Genomic DNA, 26125 nt, shown 5'->3' with positions numbered 1-26125 from the left:
ACAGCAACTCATCTAATGCATAACCAAAGGCCAACAGTTTAGTCACTTACTAAAGAGGATCTGCCATACGTTCCAGCAGCAGCTGCCCCATTGATCTGGGGAGACATGAGGTGAAGACCAGCATAGGCCCCAGCTGCTTCAGCATTCACAGCAGAATGAGCAATACTAAACGCAGCCGGATAACCACCTTGTGTTCCCAAGGGGGCGCGAAGCCCCAGGGCTGTGAAATAATTTTAGATAAAAATTGCATTAACCACCAAGACAGATAGAGATGACATTAATCTTCCCTACCCAATACCCTCTCTCTACTCACCTAGGGGGTCAATAGCAGGTTTACTGGAGAGAGGTCGGAACTGAGATGCACTAGCCCCACTAGGGCCAGGTGTGCTCATATCACTCTGAGAATTCGGAGTACTAGACTTTAGGCCTGGAGTCCCAGCCTTTTCTACTTGCTGCAAAAAAAAAAAAAAATAAATATCATCTACAGAACACAAAGAGCTTATCTACCATGGACTTCATCAACGGCCCAAATTTAGTAAAATGGTTTCATTCCTATTGTGTACTTCATCAAAGAATGCACCATATTAATCACAGTGGCCCAGGCTGCTTGATAAATTTGGAGCATTTTAGGATTGTTTTTTACTATACTACTAAGAATTTGGTTGGTGTACCTTCCACTATTTTTTGCGCCACATTTCACAATACGCCACTTTTCAACTAAGCCACACCCCTTGTCAGGCAAGGAGCAAAAACACATAAATGGGGCACAAGGCAGCTTGTTAGTGTGTTAACAATATCTGGGACACTGTATTTATGTGCTTGTTGCAAAACACTAAACATATGCTACCCCTTGTACAACAGGTGTGAGAATTAAAATACCGTTGGAAGATCTTTGCTTCTGGAGGGGGATACGCTGCTAGATGAAGTCATAGAGTTTGGACTTGCTGGAGGAGGATCCTTTCTTTGTAGGTTGGTTTTATCAACACCATTTTCTCTCGAGGAGTAGGAGTGGACACTGTGAGGTGAAGCAGGATCCTGGGACGACAAATCACACTTACTGGAACTTATGTCCAATTCGCATCAATTTGTTCAGTGATGCTGGAGGATTTTTAGAACAAAAGTAACTTACCTCATCCACCACAAGATTGTCTTCACTACGGTCTGCATCGCTACCCTAAAAAACAGCAAATTTTTTTCTAAATCTAATGGGTCACCAGAAAAGCTACAGAATTCCTTTTTTGGGAACAAGCTAGTCTTCTCATTTCATGACATACATTCATATAAATCAAAACCATAAATTAATACCTCCTTACACAGGGCCCTTGTGGGGAGGTAATATGAAATAATAAAACAATAAAAACATTAAAATCCGCTTATATAGGGAAATCTTCCGCTAATCCAGCATTGTGTAAACCGGCATAGTTCACTTTTTATAAAGTGATATATGTTGTGGAATTTCAAGATTTTAAAATCTTGAAATTCCACAACATATATGAATACAGAGTGCACTTTATAAAAAGTGAACTATGCCGGTTTACACAATGCTGGATTAGCGGAAGATTTCCCTATATAAGCGGATTTTAATGTTTTTATTGTTTTATATTATTTCATATTACCTCCCCACAAGGGCCGGTGTAAGGAGGTATTAATTTACAGTTTTGATTTATATGAATGTCTCATTTAATTATTTTATAATAAATTATTTTTCATCATTTAAAGTGAAGCACAGTCCGACTCAATTTTTCTGTAACTAACCATCATGTACCATTTATGGTATTAGTGTAGAGGCTTTTTGGTACCTTTTTCTTTTTACAAATTAATTTATATTTGTACTTTTTTGGTGTAAGTACATTCCATATAGCCTCGACTAATTTATTCTGTGAGCTGCACATACCCCAATTTTTCTATTTAGTTCCAAAGATATTCAAGCTGTCCTGCAGGCTCAGGGAGCATAAGTGTCAGCGCGAACTATCCATTGACATTTAAATGAAATGAAACGTTATGGCAGGAGACCCAGGAGGACCCCACTGCTGACACAGAGACATATAAAAGCAAGACTACATTTTACCAAAATGAACTTGTGTAAGCCAAAATCCTTCTGGGAAAACATCTTGTGGACAGATGAGACCAAGATAGAACTTTTTGGTAAAGCACATCCTTCTACTGTTTACCAAAAACAGAATGAGGCCTACATAGAAAATAACAGTACCTACAGTGAAATATGGTGGAGGTTCAATGATGTTTTGGGGTTGTTTTGCTGCCTCTGGCACTGGGTGCTGTGAATGTGTGCAAGGCATCATGAACTCTGAGGATTACCAATTGATTTTGGGTCGTACAGCCCAGTGTCAGAAAGCTGGGTTTGCGTCCGAGATCTTGGGTCTTCCATAAGGACAATTACCCCAAACATTCGTCAAAAAGCACCCAGAAATAAATGGCAACAAAACACTGGAGAGTTCTGAAGTTACCAGCAATGAGACCTGGAGCAGTTTGCAAAGGAAGAATGGTCCAACATTCCGGCTGAGAGGTGTAAGAAGCTTATTGATGGTTATAGGAAGCGACTGATTTCAGTAATTTTTTTTGCCAAAGGGTGTGCAACCAAATATTAAGTTAAGGGTAACAATTTTGTCCAGCCTATTTTTGTGGTTTGGTGTGACATTATGTCAAACTTGCTTTTTCCTCCCTTTTTTGGTTTAGTTCCAATACACACAAAGGGAATAAACATGTGTATAGCAAAACATGTTACTGCAATTCTTTTCTGTGAGAAATATTTCATTTTCTAGAAAAATCTCAGGGGTGCCAACATTTACAGCCATGACTAACATCTAAGCTACCATCAGCATTGTGGGTTTTCCTGTAGACCTTATAGGACCTACAATGAAGAATAAGGACTTACATAATCTGTTCCAAAGTCTTTTTCCTCTGTTTTGCGTTTTTTGTTGCTGTTCAGGTAATCTGCTAAAGTTCGCACCCGCTCCCCATTTGGAAGAGTAAGACAGCTCTGTTATGGGCAAAAGGAAGAAATAGGCTGAAGGAAAGCAAGCACGATCTCACCAAAAACATTACTGGTGGTAACTGAAGACATCTGAAAGAATCTGCCGTATTACAATATATTCTTTTTGGAGTATGCAGACAAATGACAGGGGCTTTTTCTATCCATTAAGTAGACTGCATTTTGCATTTATGTGGTGGAGCTTGTAAACTTGTTCAGCAAGGACTGTGCTAACCACATCCACCGTATTATTTCTCTAAACGCTAAGGAAGCTGAAAAAGTAGCCAGATACCCAATTCATGACATTTCAATGACATTCACCAAGGTCTGCAATGTCCGTAAACTACAGAGAATAACCTTGCCATAGTACAACTGCATATTTTATCATTCATCAAGGACAGGATTAAATGTAGAAAACTAAATTCTGGTGACAGATGCTCTTGAACATCACCAGTAGACTGGCAGAGTGACCGGCACAAGTAATCACATATACCATGCAGAGATCTACAGATAAAGCCAGTAAAGGGCTCTAACCTGTGCCCTCCACTATTCAGAATTGCCATTTATTCCACATAAACCTCATCCCTTGTGCAGTCACAGCTTAATAAGAAGCCTAAAATTCAGCACCATGTGCTCAGGGTGAGGATTCAGATCTAAGGAAGACAATATTCTCCACATCCCCTCACACAGACACAAGAAGCCCACACAGTACACAGTTATACTTACAGGCCCTGGGTCTCTGTCTGTCTCCATGGAAACACACAAGAAGAGAAAAGGGAAAGATCTGGTTAATTTTAGTCAAGATTATTAATTTATCATCTTTTTTTCCCCACTGAGAAATCTCACTCTTCCTTACAGATCTAGATCTCCCCATTTCTCCTGCAGTCAACCCCCAGCCCCCTCTGCAATAAACTGTACCAGTCAAAAAAAATCCCCCTCTGCATCTACAGATTCTTTTGTGTTGTGTTTTCCTGACAGAAATTTCTGCACTGTACATTAACATTTCACTATCTGATTTGAAGGTCCATGGTGCTTGATCTGTATACATGCAATGGCACTAAGGTTATATACTTTCTATAGAGGGGGGAGGGGTCAGGATTATAAGCATAGGTATGTCTTCTGCTTAGAAACAGTGCCATTCTTGTCCAAATCCATAAAAGGGGTTATCCCAAGGTTACAACTTATCACCTATCCACAAGAAAGGTGATAAGTTCCTGACTGATGGGGAGGTCCAACCTCTGGAACCCCTACTAATCACGAGAATGCGTATCCCAGGTCTCTCCATTTGAATGAAAGGATGGTTATGCATGTGCACTGCCATTCCATTCACTCACCAAAACCAGTCACTAGTCAAGATAGGTTAGACTAACTAGACGTACATCATAGAAGGAGCTAAGGGCATGTTTTCAGTAGTACAAGAGGACAAAGACTAACATTACTGCATGTCAATTTACAAGTTATATTTGACCCAAAACCGGCACACCACAAGAATCTTTAAACAGGCACTGTCATTTGAACAAACTTTGTACAGCTCAACAGTACAAGCAAATATAAGAAACTTTGTAATATATCTGATTAGACAAAAGTGCTTCTTTCTTCTGTTACCTCTCTCCCCCCCCCCCCCCCCAAACTCTTCCACTGAAGGTTTCATCGTGCGTCTGCAAAACAAGCACAAGTCTATAAAGCCAGGAGAAGGGAGCTCTGCCCACCAGCTCTGAGAGAACTGAAAATTAGAGATGAAGCTTGCAGAGGAGAAAACTGCTTCAAATTGTGAAATAGTCCTGGTTCTATGAATCAAACACAGGGCAGCTTATCCTGAAAAGTCACTTGAAAGGACAGGTACTCTTTAACCCCTTACGGACTGTTTTTTCAGTTTTTGCACTTTCATTTTTCCTCCTTACCTATTAAAAATCATAACCCTTACAATTTTGCACCTAAAAATCAATATGATTGTTTATTTTTTGCACCACCAATTCTACGTTGTAAGGATATCAGTCATTTTACCCAAAAATTTACGGCGAAACAGAAAAAAAATGTATTCCGTGACAAAATTGAAGAAAAAACACCATTTTGTAATTTTGGGGGCTTCCGTTCCTACGCAGTACATCTTTCGGTAAAAATTACACCTTATCTTTATTCTCTAGGTCCATATGATTAAAATGATACCCTACTTATATAGGTTTGATTTTGTCGTACTTCTGGAAAAAATCATAACTACATGCAGGATAATGTATACGTTAAAAATTGTCATCTTCTGACCCCCTAGAACTTTTATTTTTCTGCGTACGGGGCGGTGTGAGGGCTCTTTTTTTGCGCTATGATCTGCAGTTTTTATTGGTACCATTTTTGTTTTGATCTTACTTTTTGATTGCCTTTTATACACTTTTATTGTATAAAAAGTGACCAATAATGCGCTATTTTGGACTTTGGAATTTTTCTGCGCGTACGCCATTGACAGTGCGGTTTAACGATATATTTTTATAAATGAATATATGATCTTGGTGCTTCCTTGTCTGTGGGTGTAAACTGCACTAGTTTTGTGATTCTGCTGCCGGGTATACACTATGGGTCCCTGTCTACCATAGATGTGTACCGAGTACTAGTAAAATCAATAAATAAACATATATCAGCACTGAAAAGGTTAAAAACCTGTTGAATGCTGTAATCTGCAGATAGTGGTAATAATCCTCAATGGTCTAGATAAAAATAAAATGAATACGTGTATAATGAGCTGTAGTGCCTGGGTATACCTACAAGTAGATCTACAATGTAATGCACTTACACAACGTTGTGCTCACCTCCATGTATGAATAGATGTGTAACTGTCCCTCATGCGAGGTGGCAGTGTGTGGTAGAGAGCATGATATCCTGGATAAATAAAAGGGTTAAGTATAAAAGCACGAGAATGGGACTTGCATTGCAAGTTATTCGCTTGGTAAATAGTCCGTACCCCTTAAATATTGATGACAGTCGTAGTGCAGGGTAGTTGTAGAGCTATCATTGTTGTGCAATGTGCTGCAGATTCGGACCTACAATAAAGTGCCTGGTGCAATGTTCTGCTGAGAGATTTCTGCTTTACTGGCCCTATTACATATGAGAGAGGTGCGTGCTATTCAATAATTTTTGTGATTCCTTTTGCCTCCTTCGCTGGTGAGTGATGTCACTACAGGACACGATTGAGACCAGAAAACTTCAGATGCATTTTGGAAAACACTATTCCCTTCATCTGGGAGTCAGATGAAGGAAATAGTGTTTTCCGAAATAGTGTTTTCCGAAATAGTGTTTTCCGAAATAGTGTTTTCCGAAATAGTGTTTTCCGAAATAGTGTTTTCCGAAATAGTGTTTTCCGAAATAGTGTTTTCCGAAATAGTGTTTTCCGAAATAGTGTTTTCCGAAATAGTGTTTTCCTCTGGTCGAGACACCACCGGCTGGGTTAATCTCCCAGACCGTTCCTAACCACCAAGGACACCGGAATACAGCGAAACAGAGGAGCTGACATAACTGGAATATACTCCCTTCCACCGATAAGGTACGGTCTAGCTTTAGTGAAGGAGGCAAAAGGAATCACAACTCATTGAACAGCACGCACCTCTCTCCTATGGAATAGAGCCAGTAAAGCAGAAATCTCTCAGCAGAACATTGCACCAAGCACTTTATTGTAGGTCCGAATCTGCAGCACATTGCACTGCAACGATAATTCTACAACTACCCTGCACTGCGACTATCATCAATATTTAAGGGGTACGGACTATTTACCAAGCGAATAACTTGCAAGTCCCATTCTTGGGCTTTTATACTTAACCTTTTCATTTATTTATCCAGGATATCATGCTCTCTACCACACACTGCCACCTCGCATGAGGGACAGTTACACATCTATTCATACATGGAGGTGAGCACAACGTTGTGTAAGTGCATTACATTGTAGATCTACTTGTAGGTATACCCGGGCACTACAGCTCATTATACACGTATTCATTTTATTTTTATCTAGACCATTGACACATTGAGGATTATTACCACTATCTGCAGCTTACATCAGCTTTCAACAATAAAAGTATCTATTTTTTAACCCTTTCAGCGCTGGTATGTTTATTTATTGATATATTTTTATAGTTCGGACATTTCCGCACGCGGAGATACCACATGTTTATTTATTTGTATTTTCACTTTTTTTTTTATGGGAAAAGGGAGGTGAATCTGACTTATTAGGGGAGGGGTTTAAATGATCTTTATTAACTTTTTTACTTCTTTTTATGCAGTGTTATAGCCCCCTCTAGGAGCTATAACACTTCACACACTGATCTCTTACACTGATCATTGTTATCCCATAGAATAATATTGATCAGTGATTCTGCCGCTTGACTGCTCCTGCCTGGATCTCAGGCACGGCGCAGTCATTTGGTGATCGGACATGCAGGAGGCAGGTAAGGGACCCTCCTGATGCATCTAGCTGATCGGGACATCGTGGTTTCCCCAACTGAGCTGCCGGGGTGAATTTTTAAAACTTTAAATGCGGCGATCAACTTTGAATGCCGTGTCTAAAGGGTTAATAGCCCGCGGCACCACTATCAGTGGTATTAGCCGGGCCCAACCCGTTGTGACGTGGGGTCACAGCGTGACCCCGCCATATAGATAGGGAGCGAACTCAGGGCATACATGTACGCCCTTGGTCCTTAAGGGGTTAAAAGTACAACTAAAGTACGTAAAACCAAAGAAGGGCAATTTATGCCAATTAAAGCATGGTGCATATGGTAGTGTACAGGTATTATGGCAGTAAGCTAGAATTACCTCTGTGCTCTGAATCAGTCAGTCCCTCTTTTGCTGCCAGCTGAGACTGCAGGCCAAGGACACCAGAAAGGGCCAGTAGACTGGAGGCACTGGTGGCAGCAGCCAGGTTAGGAGGCTGCAAACTAGATGGGTGAGGCGTTAGTGGAATAGGAGGAGCGTGGTGTGAGAGGTGCTGAGCTTGTAACTGGTGCTGTTATTCAGTCAGTGGTTTGCACATGGATAGAGGAGATAACGTGACACGAAGGGGGAAAAAAACAGGTACAATTAGATCTGGAATTCAATATATACATTAAAATGTTAACATGAGTTAGTTCGGTTCAAAACCCTCCCAACTAAGGTTAAAAACATTTAACTATTGGCCAGTCCCAGGGTAACTGCATCTAACAAGCATGCTCTGAGCCTAGCAGGACAACTATTCAGAAGCAGATATAAAACGTACCCCAATGGCTGCATTCAGCTCCCCCATAGTTACTTGTTTAGCTCGTTCAACTGCCTGGACCACTTGCTGTTGATGCTGAATTTTGATAAAAAAAAGCAAGTATAAGGCTATGTTCCAAATTAGCTTAAACACGGTTTCTTTTTTTGCCGAGACTGAAGAAAAGTCTATTTTACAGGCAAAAAAAGTCGGATTTATTTTTCAGCTATCTTACATTTGCATTGCTTTTTTAACTTTTTTTTTTAAAGGATTTCTTTAATGACTTTAGCCTACAAAAACAATTACAATCATAAATAAATACATACTAAAAATATCCCAAAAATATCCCAGAGTCCATTTTATTTAATTTTACATCCATAACAATTGCGGAACGAAGATATTTTCCCAATGAATTTAAAGACTGCAGGTTTTTGGGCCATTTTATATCTTTAAGGCAACCCAAAAAAAACTGTGAAGCAAACGCAGCCTTAAAGGCCACGTTGACGCCACCACAACTTAAGAACAACTCTGCCCAGTGGAAAAAAAACAAAAAAGAACTCACCTCTTGAGACAGAAATGGTACCAACTGGGCACATATAACATTCAGACGTTTGGCAATTTCAGTCTAGAAAAGAATACAATACTAATCTATAATATTTCATGATCACAGCCTGGATAAAACAAGAATTGTAAGGCTGGTGGAGAAACCATAAGCATAATAAATAATACACTTTGCAACAAGAATATTAAAACAATTACAGAAATTTCAAAATACCACCTCACTACTACAAACCAATCGCTTTAGATACAGTCAATACATGCACCTAGATGCAAATACGTTGCTTTTATGCACAAGTATATACTTCATAGGGAACACGTTTGTGAAGTCATTCTTATTCCTCTAAGGTTGGGTTCACACCACGTTTTTGCAACACAGTTCCCGTATATGTTTTCAATGTGAAAACCGTACGGAACCGTATTGAAAACCGTATGCATTGACTCTCCATTGAAAACCGTATGCCAAAAGATGCATCCGGTTGTGTCCATTTTGCATCCTGTACGGTTTTGTCAGTTTTTTCCCCAAAACCGTAGTCTACCACGGTTTTTTGGTACGGGTGAAAAACTGTATTGAAAAGTATACTTTTATTTATTTATTTTTAACAAGGGAGTCAATGGGAACCCTACAGAACTGTATGTAGAACTGTATGTGCGTACGGTTCCATCAGGTTTTCTAACAAGTGAAACTTTATTCATAATGGAGTAAAAAGTTCAAGACATACTTTAAAAAAAAAAAAAATAACTAAAACGGATGCAACCGGACATCATTTTTCAAACCGTTTATGGTTTTTAACCGTATACGGATTAGAATTTGTACACACGTTTTGATACAGTTTGGTCAGGTTTTGAGGAATCTGTTTTTTTTTTAATCAAAAACCTGATACGGGAACTGTATTGCAAAAATGTGGTGTGAACCCAGCCTTAATCTATGGCTGCTCAACATAAGATCTGCACATAGCTTCCCTTTTTTTGTTGGTGTGAGCAGCCACTGGTTAGTCGATTTATGTAGTAAGGTCAGTGCAGTGAAAAGAGCAAGATATTTTTTTTTTTCAAAATACAGATATTAGAATAAAGAAATCCAAAAAGGGGAGGGAGTGGGAGCAGCGATATAGGGTATATACGATTGACGTCTGTTGCACAAGACATTAGAGGTCAAACTGATTTAGGGTACGTTCACACATACAGAATCATGCGCAGATTTGATGCGCAGGATTTGTAACTGCAGATTAGAAGCTGTGCTCAATCATTCAGGTTACATTGAAATCTGCAGCAGAAAATCCTGTGCAGCAAATTCTGCACATTAAATCTGCATACGTGTGAACGTACCCTTATACAACATGATGCTATTAGTCTGTAGGAATCGAAGTTATACAGTGATATCAGACAAAGCTGCACATATTAGGTCAAGCATGTGCCCATTCTACGCATATTAATCTCCACATTAGGGTACTAATCACACAGACTCATTCAGATCACAGCAGAATTTTCATTTGAGAAAGGGGGGGGGGGGAATAAGGAGGGGTGGAGGGACACATAGCCGAGTGAGCGATGAATTATGCGAAGGACATAGGAGAGGACACCACAAGACACAAACGTCTTTCCCTGTTGTCTTAATGGTACCGCTGCCAGAACTGAGTGAGTACGGCAGGGAAGAAGCTGCCTCGAGGGGATGTGATGGATTGTACTTCCTTGCAGAGAGAGGAGGGCCGCGCTCATTAATGTGCAATTTACTGCTACTTTAACTCACCCAGCATGAGGAATGAGTAAGCCGCTACCACAGCGAGGAAAGGACATGAAGTAGGAAAAGTGGGCGGAAAAGACAACACAAACAAACAGGTGTGGTTCACAGTAAGGGGAAACGGCAGGTACAAAAGAAACAAACCAGTGGAGGATTGCAGAATAAAACAGTCAAGAAAAATGGCTTAAAGCCAGAGTTGAGGCATCAAGTAACACTGAAGTCATAAGGGTGATCTGGGATTTACCTGTTTGTGCATTTCAATATTCAGCCCATAGGACATTTCATAATACTGTGGGAAATAAGTGGGAAATATCAATAGAAAAGTAACAAGACATAGCTCAGTGCTGTCCAGCATTTCAGCTTTAGGCTAGGGCTACATGGCAATACTAGTCCCATGACAGCAAAGTGCATCAAGTTGGGTGATCAAAACGTGACTCTCTTTGATTTGTGATTTGGCTATTTAAAATAAATAAATAAAATCACAAAAAAGTCGCACATGACATTGAGTTTAATGAAAAAACAGGTTTGGCTTATTTATGACTGGACCATCGTGATGGCATCAGGCCAGGTCAACCACATTAACAGCAGACATCTTTGAGTGCTTAGAAAGTTGCTATGTAGCCCTAGCCTAAAAAAACACATGCAACAATCTAATGGTACACATCTTCACGGCATACAATCTCACAAAGCTAATCTAGTGGGTAACTAAGATGTCTATCGGCAGCCCAGTGCTGGCCACAATTCCCAAGAGACTGGACACTTTTTTCACAGTAGCCAGGGCTTTGGGGTAGTGTGCCATCTGGCAGTTCATCCAGCCTTCAAGAATGGCCAAAAGAGGTCTGAGAGAGAAGGGGCTTACACTGTTAGCAGTTGCCAACATTTTGGGTAGCTATTTTGAGGGTAGAATTGTTCCTACAAAGTCATCATACTGAGAAAATAGAGACAGGCTCCATTTAACAAACTCAAAGGGGAAGGGGGGGTGCGGTGGGCTGTAAAACTGCAAGTGTAGAGAAGCCATGCTGGGATTTGCTTTCTCGTCCCCAGTCATAATAAGCAGCTTAGTCATTCCTAGAGAACTGTGGCCTGTGCTTCTCAATACAGCCTGTAGTGCAAAGTCAAGAGAACAAGCAGTACACACTCATGCACTCTATAGTAAAATCACAGAAGGAGATTTATCATTCTTTTCAAAACATATGGCTTTTATATGACAATTTTTATTTTTTACTTACTTTTGCTTACATGCGATCTATTTATCAAATAGTCACACGACTTTGATAAATAAATTGCACATAAGCAAAACCCGGGAAACCGTTTACAAAAGCATTTATTAAAGCACAAAAGTTTTCCCTTATGTTAATAGCCAAAGTTCTTTATCTACCCTTTATTACCAGTAGTGTTGCTAGAGAGTGACGGGGAGGGGGAGGGGGCGTACCGCATCGGGTGACACCCTGACTGGCCTGCCTGGCACTAAATAGCTGCACTCCAACTATCCTGCAGCAACCAATTCACCCTCCTCAGAAATAAAAAAATATTAAAAACATACTGTGCCGCACCATGAATATCCGTACTCTGGAGGAGTCTTTGTTTAATTTTGAGCCCGCATTTTGTGACGTTGGGGGGCGGAGTCTTGCGTCGCTGCGCTGAGGCCGGAGTTTATGTCAGGAAGGAAGACAGCGCAGCACCAACAGGCACATAAACAATAGTGAAGCCACAAAAAAATAAAATAAAAATTGCTCGGTACGTTACCCACCCCAAAATATGCATGAAGCTGTATTACTATGGATGTTTCTTTTTTAAGGAAAAATTTTAGTGCCACATATAGGTTATTTACGTAGTCTTTAAAAATCATTTTGTGCCTTATTCTATTTTAACACAACATTTATTTTAAAATTTAGTGGGTACGCCAGCATGTACGTGTCCTAAAATTAACCAGGTGTGCAGTGTACATTTTCAACCTTAAAATTAAAAGTTGTTATATAATTATTTTTTTCTATCATTAATATTAGCATTAATGTAGTAGCTTTGTTTCATGATGCAGAACAAGAACAGTTGTTATAGTGGGTGTAAATGTCCTATTCTGCAGATGTATGCACTTTCTGTAAGCCAGGTTGGACCTGGAATACAGATGCAACTTAAATGGAGAGGAGACTTTTTTTCTTCATAAATCGCGACTATCGCATGTGATAAATACATTACCACTGCTAAGTAAAAAGATAAATAAATAAATTATAATTACGTGAGCAGATTTCAGAAATGTGCTTTGGAATAAGCAAAAATCAAAAATTCGCAGCATGTATAGAAAAGTTGCATGTGTGCAAGTACGTGCAACTTTTTTACGCAAAAAAAAAAATCTACTACAGAGCTTGATAAATCTCCTTCACAGTGGTTGTGTTCAGAAAAATGTCATAGTCCTGCTGTTGTGCGTTCAATCTATAGACCAGGGCACTACCTACCTATTATACTGAGACAGCACCTATAAGAGGTGTGTGTTACACCTTCTCATGATAACTCACCATGACGTAGTGCCTCTGGATCTCTGTCTTCTCTGTTGCTAGCTTCTCACACTCCATCTTTAAACTTCAGAAAATAAGAGAAGACCCATCAGTGAAGAGCATTTATAGCTTGATTTCAGAGAAATGGTAATAAAATTACGAAGTGTTACAGTAAGATCCTCTTCTAAGTTCTACTTTGCCTAGCTTGGGTGACCAAACTGCTCTATAGTAATCTATGTAGAACTGGCTGTGTAGGCCATAGCCCAGAGTATTTAAAGGGGTATTCGGACTATATATATTAGATAGATTGCGGGGGTCCCCAGCGGCGGGACCCCTGCGAATATATGTAATAATCACAGGGGTCCCGCCGCTGGGGACCCCCGCAATCTCGGTGCAGCCCCCGGCATTCTGTGCCGGGTGCTGTATCAGAGATGGGGACAAGATGTCACGTCCATGCCCACTAGTGACACTCCGCCCCCTCCATGTCATCACGCCCCCTCTCATAGACCTGAATGGAGGGGATGTGGCATGACGTCACTAGGGGGTGTGGCTGTGACATCACTTCCTCGTCTCGGAGGCAGCACCCAGCACAGAATGCCAGGGTCTACACAGAGATCCCAGGGGTCCCCAGTGGCAGGACCCCTGCGAACATGCATCTTATCCCCTATTCTTTGGATAGGGGATAAGATGTATAAAGTCGGAATATCCCTTTTAATGCAGCTAAAAGTACTGCAGTGTAAAGCCTGTCTAATACACAAAGATTTTCTTCTAAGCAAGGCTCTTATCAAACCACATTTTCTGGAGTCCAGCAGGTACCGTATATACTCGAGTATAAGCCGACCCGAGTATAAGCCGAGACCCCTAATTTCAACCCAAAATCCCAGGAAAAAAAGTTATTGACTTGAGTATAAGCCTAGGGTGGGAAATACATCATCCCCCCCTGTCATCATCCAGACCCGTCATTAACATCCTCATCATCATCACCGCCTGTCATCATCCAGACCCTCATCATCATCACCTGTCATCATCCCCTTATCATCCCACACATCCCCCCTTCATCATCCCCTTGTCATCATCCCCACCCCCCTTCATCATCCCCTTGTAATCATCCCACACCCCCCCCCTTCATCATCCCCTTGTCATCATCCCTACCCCCCTTCATCATCCCACACCCCCCTTCATCATCCTCTTGTCATCATCCCACACACCCCCTTCATCATCCTCCGCCCTCAGTGGTCTTCAACCTGCGGACCTCCAGAGGTTTCAAAACTACAACTCCCAGCAAGCCCGGGCAGCCATCGGCTGTCCGGGCTTGCTGGGAGTTGTAGTTTTGAAACCTCCGGAGGTCCGCAGGTTGAAGACCACTGCGGCCTTCGACATCATCCAGCCCCCTCATACCCCCCTTTAGTTCTGTACAGTACTCACCTCCGCTCGGCGCTGGTCCGGTGCTGCAGGGCTGTCCGGTGAGTAGGTCGTCCGGTGGGATAGTGGTTCCGGGCTGCTATCTTCACTGGGGGCGCCTCTTCTCCGCGCTTCCGGCCCGGAATAGAGGCGTTGCCTTGACAATGACGCAGCAGTACGTTGGTAATGAACGTACCTCTGCGTCGTTGTCAAGGCAACGTGACTATTCTGGGGCCGGGCCAGAAGCGCTTAGAAGAGGCCTCCCCGGTGAAGATAGCAGCCGGGAAACCACTATCCCACCGGACGACCTACTCACCGGACAGTCCTGCAGCACCGGACCAGCGCCGAGCGGAGGAGAGTACTGTACAGAACTAAAGGGGGGTGAGAGGGGGCTGGATGATGTCGAAGGCCGCAGTGGTCTTCAACCTGCGGACCTCCGGAGGTTTCAAAACTACAACTCCCAGCAAGCCCGGACAGCCGATGGCTGCCCGGGCTTGCTGGGAGTTGTAGTTTTGAAACCTCTGGAGGTCCGCAGGTTGAAGACCACTGCGGGTGGAGAGTTCACTCGAGTATAAGCCGAGGGGGGTGTTTTCAGCACAAAAAATCGTGCTGAAAAACTCGGCTTATACTCGAGTATATACGGTATATGTGTTGAGGGATTCCCTGACACATCTCAGCAACATATCTAGATACAAGGTGGTAACCATTATTTTTATTTATTTTTCTTTACTGGATTTTGCTCTATGGAACAGCGCTGGGAGATTTCCCAACACATATGGAAAACTGACACCAAAAACTCAATGGAGTCATTTTGACAAGGTATTCAGAACACAGAATCTTCTCAATAATATACAACATTCTATGGCTAAAACCCAGTAACTTTATACATTTTAAATACATTAAAAGTATTCTACACCTATGTCTAACCCTGGATTCAGAAGTCTAATAGTTTCCAGTTACTATTGTAGGAGTTGACAGGTAGAGAGAACCGTAAAACTGGAGTTGGCACTGTGCTTTAGGAACATTAAAGACAATATTTGAATGCAGTAACTCACCTGTGGTACTGACTTTGCAGGAACTGAAACTCCTCCTTGATCCGATCCAATGTCTCAGGATAAGTGAGTTTGAGGCTTTGAGGAGGGCCTGATGCTGCTGCAGCTGCCACTGATGCTTGTAGGTGTGTCTGGAGAAAAGAAAGAACAGGTTCTATACACACTGCTTACAGTTAGAAGTCTAACAACCAGAAAAGCCCAACTTACTGCACCCTTTAGAAGTTAGTATCCTGCTCTAGATGCCAGACAATATAAACTTCCATCGATGGCAACAGAAAACACAAAATAATATGTGCCAGCAGAACTTAAAAGCTTAAATTACCAGTCTTTAGGTCTGCTTGCTGACAATGTACCAACAATTTTCTAAGGCTGGGTTTACACTAAAAAGGAACCTACCACTTGTTGAATATGTCGGAAAACCAGTTGGCTAGTATGCTGATTCATACCACACAACGTACAGGCGCGGAATCTATTTCGATGTGCCGATATAGACTAAAAGACTAATAGACTGCTCTCCACACTTAAGTTCTGCAAGAAAACATTATCTACTCACAAGTGTGGTGGAACAATAAAATAGGCCTGCAAAGAGACAGTATACACTCCCAATCGTGAGAAAATGTGTAAACTACTATATGTACACCAAGATGCAGAATGTGCATGTTTGTGACAGACTTTTGAACAGAAATGTACTGTAAACCTTGCATAGACCAATGTAATGTTATTATGGGGTGCTCTGTGTGGTAAAGCAAAGAAGTTCTATTAAAGAAAGTTCCACATGAATGGGTCAGAGAGTTCTTTAGTGTCTTTTGCCTCTAAAGGACTCTGTTCTTCATGAAGAAGGTTGTTGAACAAGTGGACTTTGATTAAATGTCCCCATATACCTTAGGCATGTTTCGGCCCAAACTGCTGATTTTGGTTGGACTAGTTAGCCATCTAATGTGTATGCCAGCCTACAGACATATAATGCTGGGAGACAGGTGGGATGGGGGTTTATGAATCCCTTGGTTCTTCAGAAGATAAGCCACCACCAGAGGAACCCAGTAGGTGCTTACCTACCTCTGTCAATCTCCATTCAGAACACATGAATGCATGGCTGAGCCTTCCTTCGTATGAGGGTGGGGGGAATCGGAAGAGAGACATTGCCCCAAAAAGCTTTCAATGACAGCTATCATAGATGTTAGGCTAGCTTTAGGGTTTGTTCACACATTCAAGCTTTTAGTGGCAATTATTGACCACAAAGCCAAGAATGGATTTTAAAAGGGGGGGGGGGGGGGTTATGGACGAATCCATCAATGATTTGTTCCTGCATTCAGATGTAAGAAAAAGCTAACTTTTAAAGACTTTTGGAGATTTCTATACTGCGCTCACCAACTTTAAAACAAATAGAATGGGCTTACCTAAAAGGGGGGTAGAGCCTTTCACACCCACCAGATTAAATGGTGTAAATGGAAATTTATGTCAACTCAGAGAAGGCATCGATTTCAGAGCCTGCTGCAAGGAATAGCCACAGCAGCAATGTATTAATTGCGAGTAGAGTCCCTCTTAATAAATCTGATGCTGCTTACAGGGGCAGGATTTTACATAAGACTGGTGTATGTAATGCCAGGCTTAGTACATTTCCCCCCTTTGTCTTTCCTCTATAGGGGTCCTCCATTTATGATCCATTCCTGGTTTTGTATTTAATAATTGTAATTAAAAACCTGAATGTGTGAACACACCTTTTCATTGTAACAAAAATGTATACAAAATGTACAGCCAGGAACTTACGGTTCCGATGCGGGCATCTGAGGAGTGCTGAGCTGGAGCTCCCGCACCCTGGAGCCCATAGCCGCGCCGTACAGAGCACACGGAGGGTTTCTTACCTGCCCACCCAGCTGACTGAGGCTCCGGAGCACACAGGAGGAGCGGAGATCCTGATTTTCCTGCACCAGCAGCTGCAGAGACTGCAACCTCCAGCTGAGTCCGTGCAGACTGCAGGACAGGGCCGCCCTCTTCTTCTGGCCAGCAGAGTGAGGCGGAGGAAGTTCCTGTGCGCCCATCCGCACCATTCAGGTATATAGCAGAGCAGCTGCAGGAGACCGCATCAGCACTCAGGACTAAAGCAGCCCCGGGACCTATAAGGGGCTACCACCCTGCCTTGACCTGCTACCTAAGTAAAGGGGCCACATGTGTGGGGTCACCAAGTGGCACCTCCCTCTATAACTGCTCAGATGTTTGCTACTTTATCTGACCCAGCAACCTCCAAGAGCACACAGCCCAAACAGGTTGCCATGGACGTTGCAGACAGCCAGCCGCTGTTCACATCTAAAGAGGGGGCACAGGTGCCTCCTGTACCCCTGCAAACACACCCCCCCCTTAGTGGGGCCTTAGAGGTCTCCTTTTTCTTCTCCCATCGATCTCCAGACATTGACGGCAACCTTGGTTAAGCTTGGTTACTCCCATGCGCTCATGCTCTCCACATTAACACAGCTACAGACTGATCTGGGTGCTCAATCAGGCCATCTGGATGAGGCGCAACAATGCATTATCGCTCTGTAAGACAAAAATAGTGGACTTGCTACCAGACATCGCCAAACTGAAACGGATCTTATAAGCGAAAAATTGGAAGACCTGGAAAACAAATAACGTCGTAATAACTTGCATATTGTGGGGGTCAGTGAATCCCTCCTTCCTTCTGATCTCCAGGACTTTTGCAAAAGTGATCTGCCAAAAGCTCTGGGACTCATGCACAAACAAATGCCGGTTGGAGAGGGCCCATCGAGTTGGATGGCCACAGACGTCACCTTCTCATTCTCGGCAGTCCAAAGAAACCCGTCCCCGACAAGTTATCTTCAAATTATTGGATTACAATGACAAAGTGTAACTCCTGAGGGCTTATAGAAAGCGCTCTTCCCCGCTTACTTTCTGCAACAAGAAGCTGTTGATCTTTGAGGACTTCTCTGCTGATGTTTCTAAGCGGCGGAGGGCTTATGGTAAAGTCTGCACTGAACTGTTCAAAGCGAAGAAACATTTCCAGCTCCAGTATCTAGCTTCTTTGAAAGTGTTCTGTCCGGATGGATCCTTCTCTTCCCATCAGACTCCGGGCATGGCGGATGTTGCCCTGCAGGAACTCCTGAGAGACTCATCTCGCCTTACCGCTCTCCCTCTCATCACTCTCCACCACCCAGAGACTGGGGTGACATCTCATCTCTCTTCATGACCCAGAAGCAGCCGTACGAGATCTCCGGGCAACTCCAGGAAAAAGCGGAAGTCAGCGGGAAAGTGTGGCAGAAGCAGACGATCATCCTCTCCAGACTGAGTATCGTTTTGGCTTTTTCTCCATGTCTTCCTTCATCTCATGCAGTCATTTATTACTATGTTCTTAATATCATGAGGGAGGGTGCCGTTTTATACCTAGAAGGATTACGGTCATCTGCTGTTTAGTATAATGACCCTTTACTGTTCTGCTGCTATACTGTTGCACTGTTCTTGTGTACAATTTAACCTAATGTTACTCCGTTTCTGCTTTCTTTTCTTCAACGATGCGATTGCAGATTTCATGTCAAACACCACACAGCATAGCTCACATGTCTCTCTATATTACTGGTCGAGCTTTCTCAACACGTCAGGTGGGGTGTGGTCCAGCTGCTTTTCCTTTGCCAGCAGTCTCCCAGCGGCTCTCACAGGGTTCCTTTCACACCTTTTGCTGTCCTGCTCTTGTTATTGTATTAGTTACTGTTTCCCTCTGACAGCCCTTTTTTCCTTTATCTTTTTACTGCACTAAACCCTGGCCTGTTGGACAGTCCGGGGTGGAACTTCTGGCTACCCACATGCCTGAAAAAAGTGGAGTCCATCACCCAATTCACAACTACCCTTATTCTAATTCTGGGGATCGGTCTATCTAGGGGTTTTTCTGTTTCTGTTCTATTTTTGGTTACCTGTATTGCCCCCCCCCCCCCTCCCCACAGCTCTCTCATGGCCTATGGTCCGCTTTTGTTCTAGTCCTCTGGGAATGACCGGTCGCCTCGGCTGGCTCTTCCTATTCTTGCTTTCCCTGTTCTTATACCAATTCCATCCCCTCCTCAACATTTTTTTTGTCTACCCCTTGTCTGGCCTGCTCCTCCTCTCTACCCTTGGGAGGGTTTTTCTTTCAACATTGTAAGATTGTGACGTGGAATGTTAAGGGCCTGTGCTCTCCACAGAAGCGCATGAAAATTCAGCGTTTTCTGAAACGCCTGCGTCCGGATATAGTTCTCCAGGAGACTCATCTAATGGAACAGGATTTTCAGAGAATGCAGAAGTTGTGGGTGGGTAAGGTAATGGGCAGTCCAGCGATAGAAGGCAAATCTGGAGTGTTAACGTTGATTAATAAGTCCTACCCTCACCACATACTCTCACATGACAGATTATGAAGGGCGCTTCTCACATATGCAACTAGTTCATAATGGTACCAATGTACCACATTTATCATGTCTATGCTCCTAATTGTGATAATCTTCCTTCTTCCACTCTTTAGCAACCACTGTTAACAGCACTAATGGACCGCTCACCATCCAGGGAGGGGAGTTGAACACAGTAGTTGACCCGCTAGTGGATCGTAGACTATAAGTTCACACATCTACAGCTCCCCTACACTCTACACCCAGATGGTCGTGAGTACACACACTTCTCACATATACATGGCTCGTGGTCTCGCATTGATCATTTCATGGTTAGTCCGCTGCTATGCTCTCGTTTGGGAGTGGTGGATAAGGAATCTGGTAATTTCAGATCATGCACCGGTGACTGGAGCTCCTGCCATCATGCCCCAAAGGTTCTGATTTCTTGTGGCAGTTTCCGTTTAACCCCTTAAGGACTCAGGGTTTTTCCGTTTTTGCACTTTAGTTTTTTCCTCCTTACCTTTTAAAAATCAACCTTTCAATTTTCCACCTAAAAATCCATATTATGGCTTATTTTTTGCGTCGCCAATTCTACTTTGCAGTGAGTCATTTTACCCAAAAATGCACGGCGAAACGGAAAAAAAAATCATTGTGCGACAAAATCGAGAAAAAAACGCCATTTTGTAACTTTTGGGGGCTTCAGTTTCTACGCAGTGCATATTTCGGTAAAAATTACACCTTATTATTCTGTAGGTCCATATGGTTAAAATGATACCCTACTTATATAGGTTTGATTTTGTCGCACTTCTGGAAAAAATCATAACTACATGCAGGAAAATTTATACGTTTAAAAATGGTCATCTTCTGACCCCTATAACTTTTTTATTTTTCCACATACAGGGCGGTATGAGGACTCATTTTTTGCGCCGTGATCTGAAGTTTTTATCGGTATGATTTTTGTTTTGATTGGACTTTTTGATCACTTTTTATTCATTTTTTAATGGTATAAAAAGTGACCAAAATACGCTTTTTTGGACTTTGGAATTTTTTTGCGCGTACGCCATTGACCGTGCGGTTTAATTAATGATATATTTTTATAGTTTGGACATTTACGCACGCGGCGATACCACATATGTTTATTTTTTTATTTTTTTACACTGTTATTTTTTTTATGGGAAAAGGGGGGTGATTCAAACTTTTATTAGGGAAGGGGTTAAATGACCTTTAACAACACTTTTTTTTAACATTTTTTTTTGCAGTGTTATAGGTCCCATAGGGACCTATAACACTGCACACACTGATCTCTCATCCTGATCACAGGCGTGTATTAACACGCCTGTGATCAGTGTTATCGGCGCTTGACTGCTCCTGCCTGGATCTCAGGCACGGAGCAGTCATTCGTCGATCGGACACCGAGGAGGCAGGTAAGGGCCCTCCCGGTGTCCGGTCAGCTGTTCGGGACGCCGCAATTTCACCGCGGCGGTCCCGAACAGCCCGACTGAGCGCCGGGTCACTTTCACTTTAGAAGCGGCGGTCAGCTTTGACCGCCGCTTCTAAAGGGTTAATACCGCACATCGCCGCGATCGGCAATGTGTGGTATTAGCCGCGGGTCCCGGCCGTTGATGAGCGCCGGGACCGACGCGATATGATGCGGGATCGCGGCGCGATCCCGCTTCATATCGCGGGAGCCGGCGCAGGACGTAAATATACGTCCTGCGTCGTTAAGGGTTTAATCTAATGAAAGATGAATCCTTCCTGGGCCTTAAGAGGTGGTGGCTGGAATTCCAGATGGACAGCACATCCCATGTAGACAATCCCTCCCTTTACTGGGAAACAGCAAAAGTTGTGCTTCGGGGTAAGATTATGTCTTATAGCAACACAGTTAAATGTAAAGCCTTTCGCGGAGGCGTATTCCCATTTCCTAGAGTCTCCCACCGCAGAACACAAACTCAAATGTCTTCGTATGTGCTCTAGTTAGATAGGAAAGAGGGTCTATCAGTCTCACTTCAAGGCTGATCTCTTTAGACAGGGTAATAAAGCAGGACGTCTACTGGCGCAAATAGCGAAAGGATCCCAAGCGCTAGCACACGTTCTAGCCTTGCACGATCCCACAGAAAACATAACGGACGACCCACATTCCATTAACAATATCTTGGGCTCCTATTACGCTGCTTTTTACACTGCTTTTTATTCCTTTCCTCCCACTCCTACTGATCAGGGAACGAGGTTCTTGGAGGGATCATCATTACCGTCCCTATCTGATGAACAGCATAAGGAACTCCATGCAGATGTAACTTCGGAGGAAGTAGCAAATTGTATACGCTCCCGGGCAGACAGAAAGGCACCGGGACCTGATGGCTATCCTGGCGAATTCTACAAGCACCTTAACTGTGGGACTTCCCTTAACTGCATATTTTACCAAAGTATTACGCACAGGCGTATTCTCGCCAGCTGCGAAATTGGCTTACATAAAAGTACTCCCCAAACCTGACAAGGACCCCATGGAGCCGGGTTCCTATCGCCCCATCTCTTTGATAAACCAGGATGTGAAGTTGCTTACCAAAATCATGGCTGATCGCCTGGCCGGGTTTTTACCCTCTCTTGTTGGTGACCATCAGGTGGAATTTGTGAAAACCCGCTCGACATTCACGAATATTAGAAAAGTGCTGGCAGTGATGGATAATGTTCGGGGCCAGTCCCGGACAGCCACCCAACCAGCTTTTCTCACTTTAGATGCCGAAAAGGCTATTGATAATGTGCGTTAGGACTGGCTGAGACTGTTCCTGTCCAAATTTGGGATTGCGGGACGGTTTAGCTCCTTCACAGATGGCCTTTATGAGGATGGTCTTACAGGTGCATACGCCTGGAATCCTGTCCATCCCCCTTAAATTAGCACTTCATATGCTAAGCTTCCGGCGGGGGATCAAGGGATCAGCGCTCCTACGTGTTACAGTAGTGACTTGGAAGGAGGGGCGGAAGGTCTTTGGCCTCCAGTTTCTTTTATCCAAAGAATGCCTCTGCTCGTCCATCCAGAATTCCCACAGGTTAGATCCCCCCTTGGCTGCGTCTGTGGGTTTCTAAAGGGGTCCTGATGGTGCTACGACTGTTCCATAGCGATGACTGTAGGTGACTCACACCGGCAGAGATGCTGAACACGTTTGATCTTCCCCGGTCACACACACTATATGCCAATCAGGTCCACGCATTCTGCTCCTCTATATTATGTGACCAGTCGAGGAAAGCCCCGATCCACATTTTGGACAACGTTATAGGTAGAGAGCCACAGAGATGTTCAATATCCGACTTATATGCAGTGTTCCGTAACTGTTTTCTAAAACTTTATCCCTAACGTGTGTTCCATACATGGGAGCGGTGGACTGGAGACCCTGACATTATTGACATAATTCTACATGGGTGCACAGCTGTTTTGAAATTTTTTTATCAATGAGCGGTGGAGGGAAACTTATTTCAAGGTCGCCCAAGCAGCTTTATATGGTTTTAACATATTGCCCTATCCTTCCTTCCCAGATAGGATAGTTCACCGGCCAAAGTGCAAGACACCGCTCACTAACATGCATCATGGGGTCTGGTAGTGCCCTCACACAGTTGACTACTGGCACCTCATACAGTCGTACATATGGGACCATTGGAGTGTGGGTCCGTTTACACCACAATCCTTATTTCACCAATTGGGCCCACCTGAGGGAGGAGGGGAGGAGAGGTTCCAGCGGTTTATTCATGTAATCCTTGTTGTGGCACTACATTGCCTTTTTGCCAAATGGTTGGATCCCATCACTCCATATTTTCCAATGCTAATCGCCCAATTGAAATGCTTCTTAGAGATTGATCGATTAGATGCCGAATGACACTCTGAATAAGGCACCAAATGCTTTTTTCTGAAATGGAAATCCTTTATTGTTACTCACTGACCCTCAGGGGATTGCCGAGATTGTACGACAAGATACACCACTTGGTATAGTGTGGAATTCCTGAAAGGTTCCCTAGGTTACCGGATACTTAATCTAGCCCACGTATTCTTTGTCGAACACGATTGTTCCTCTTTTAGATCCCCTGGCCTGGGAGTCAGAAGAGCGGCCGCTGGAACCGACAGCGGCTCCCTGTGTGTGGGGGGTGTCGGGGAAGCGTTCGGTATTCATTTACCTCATATGGGGCCTAGATGGCACTATTAAAATATCTCCTACTCTTCGTTGACCATGAGTAGGTTTCTCTGACTGCTTATTTTGAGGCGATCACAGACATTGACTTTTCAAGCACCGCCTCTTGCTTTACATGGTTGATAAGTGACTGCTTTCTTATTGAGGGGGGAGGGGGTTTGTTACCGTTACAGTATTGGGCCCATTGACTGTTGGAGGATATATTTTGCACTATTTGCATGGTAATCGTTTGTACTTTTGTCCTCACGGATCTTGCCTTTCTGTATTATTATCTTATTTTTTTGTTTATTGCAAAAATGTTTAATAATATATATAAAAAAATGTACAGCCAGACACTTCCTAAATATTAAAAATAATGGAAAAAAAATATCAAGTATGGCATATTTCTTCATCGTACCAATTTGTAGTCTTATGACAGACGCCCTACTACACATCCACATCTCTAGAGAAACAGAAGTCTTAATGTTGTCTAAGAGACCATCAACCATCTCATGTGTCATCACTCAGTCACTGGCTGCCTGCCAAGCCATGTCAGGCAATGCTTCACTAGGGACAGTGAACTATGACCAGTCACCCAGAACCACTGCTGCACCAGCACTTGATATTCTGCTCCACTTTCTGTAATGGCTAGCCCCCTCTGGGGACAGCTATACTAGCTGTTATCAAGCTAGATAAAGTAGTTGATCGGTCAAAGGGACAGCAGTTGTATAGAGAGGGGTCATGGTTTAAAGGAGCTGGAGAAAAAGAAGAAAGCCCATCATTAAAGTTGGATCCCCTTTCTTAATAGATATGACCCCTAAACTATAATTTATACTCCCAATACAACAAACTTCACGTGGAAAAAAAAAAACCGAGAAGGGCAAGCATTCATAGTCACTGGTCTTAAAGGCGTATTCCCATCTAAGAATGATGGCACCCTGGCACCGTCCAGCCTGCTGGAGGTGGTCATGAAACTATAAAAAAATAAAAATAAATCGCTGAGCAAGCTTAAAATGGATTTTCTATGGAAAAATAAAATTTTGTTATATGCCTCCTTGGGCCCACACACTTATCTGCTGCTGTAGTAAAGTCTCTCTCTTTCCAGTGTTTTGTGCCTCCTAAGCTAAACACTGGGCTGAGTGAACAGTTCTGAAATACCCTTGGAAAGAGGAAGAAGAGGCCTGCAGCAAAGACAGAGAGAGTGGGGGAGGAGAGTATGTGGTTTTTTTTTTATCTTGAGTGCACAGGGAGGCAAATAAATATGTTTCAGTGAAAGAAAGTATGGGATGCAGTTACAACTTCTTTTATTCACAGAAAATCCAAGGGGACACGTCCAGCATAATGGAAGACAGGGAGTGCAGGACGCTGCAGACGATGAGGGGTTACAACCATTTCACCCACGCATGTGGACTTCATCAGACCACACCTGTCTGTGATACTATAGAGCGATTTGTGCACTACCTTGGGATGGCACCACTATACATACAGTAATCCACGCTGGAAATTGTATGCAATCCAGAGTTATTGGGCAGCCATAAACAGGAAGGCAAACAAGATGTTGTACAGCGGCAGTGCCAAACGTACCTGTTTCTATGATGTTGTAAATATATTTATTGTTTTTTTGTGTGTGTTTTCTGGCCACACCCAGCCACTGAAGGCAGGCTAGAGGGGTCGGGGTGCTCTCAATTTTGGGCCAGGGGTCAGTCCTTAAAGTGGGACCTACATCTATTAGACATTCAAGCCATAGCCTGTGGATATGCCCTAAATATTGAGATGGGAATACCCCTTTATATAGGGCCATATTGTAGTTTCCTGCTTAGGAGGGTGGCTGGGTAGCAGTTTTGCTGTAAAAACACAGTGAAAGGAACACAGCACAACAGTCACCTTCAATCTACTAATTAGTGGTGATCCAAAAGATCCTAGGAAAACATAACACTCAGCATAAAAATAAAGGGGGATTCCACTTCATTTGTAAATATTCAAAAGGAATTTGTATTGGTTCTATTGGCCCTATTTTTTTTTTTTAAACCTAGCATTGGTTCACATTGGCAAAAAGCATCCATGTGAAGCACCATGGGAACATATCCTTAATCCCTTAAGGACTCAGCCCATTTTGGCCTTAAGGACTCAGACAATTTAAATTTTTACGTTTTCATTTTTTCCTCTTCGCCTTCTAA

General features: G+C 43.0%; 1 protein-coding gene across 7 annotated transcripts in view; it reads right to left on the bottom strand.

The window, feature by feature from the left end:
• The window catches only part of LOC130268744 (transducin-like enhancer protein 1), a 124122-nt gene that overhangs the window by 10399 nt on the left and 87598 nt on the right, over nucleotides 1–26125 (bottom strand). For 6 of the 7 annotated variants that reach the window (XM_056518055.1, XM_056518054.1, XM_056518056.1 and 3 more), the window contains exons 3-14: nucleotides 15440–15567; nucleotides 13005–13068; nucleotides 10736–10780; nucleotides 8758–8820; nucleotides 8220–8294; nucleotides 7781–7970; nucleotides 3716–3732; nucleotides 2894–2998; nucleotides 1130–1174; nucleotides 880–1035; nucleotides 314–452; nucleotides 51–220 (exon numbers count right to left, since the gene is read on the bottom strand). In XM_056518055.1, coding sequence (XP_056374030.1) covers nucleotides 51–220; nucleotides 314–452; nucleotides 880–1035; nucleotides 1130–1174; nucleotides 2894–2998; nucleotides 3716–3732; nucleotides 7781–7970; nucleotides 8220–8294; nucleotides 8758–8820; nucleotides 10736–10780; nucleotides 13005–13068; nucleotides 15440–15567 — 1197 coding nt within the window. The remainder of the gene's footprint in view (nucleotides 1–50; nucleotides 221–313; nucleotides 453–879; nucleotides 1036–1129; nucleotides 1175–2893; nucleotides 2999–3715; nucleotides 3733–7780; nucleotides 7971–8219; nucleotides 8295–8757; nucleotides 8821–10735; nucleotides 10781–13004; nucleotides 13069–15439; nucleotides 15568–26125) is intronic. The other variant, XM_056518051.1, reaches the window with a different exon arrangement.

Source organism: Hyla sarda, chromosome 1 (assembly GCF_029499605.1).
Source record: "Hyla sarda isolate aHylSar1 chromosome 1, aHylSar1.hap1, whole genome shotgun sequence".
Classification (NCBI taxonomy): domain Eukaryota; kingdom Metazoa; phylum Chordata; class Amphibia; order Anura; family Hylidae; genus Hyla; species Hyla sarda.
Note: the sequence above shows the minus strand (reverse complement) of the source record. Positions and strands in the feature narration are given on the sequence as shown.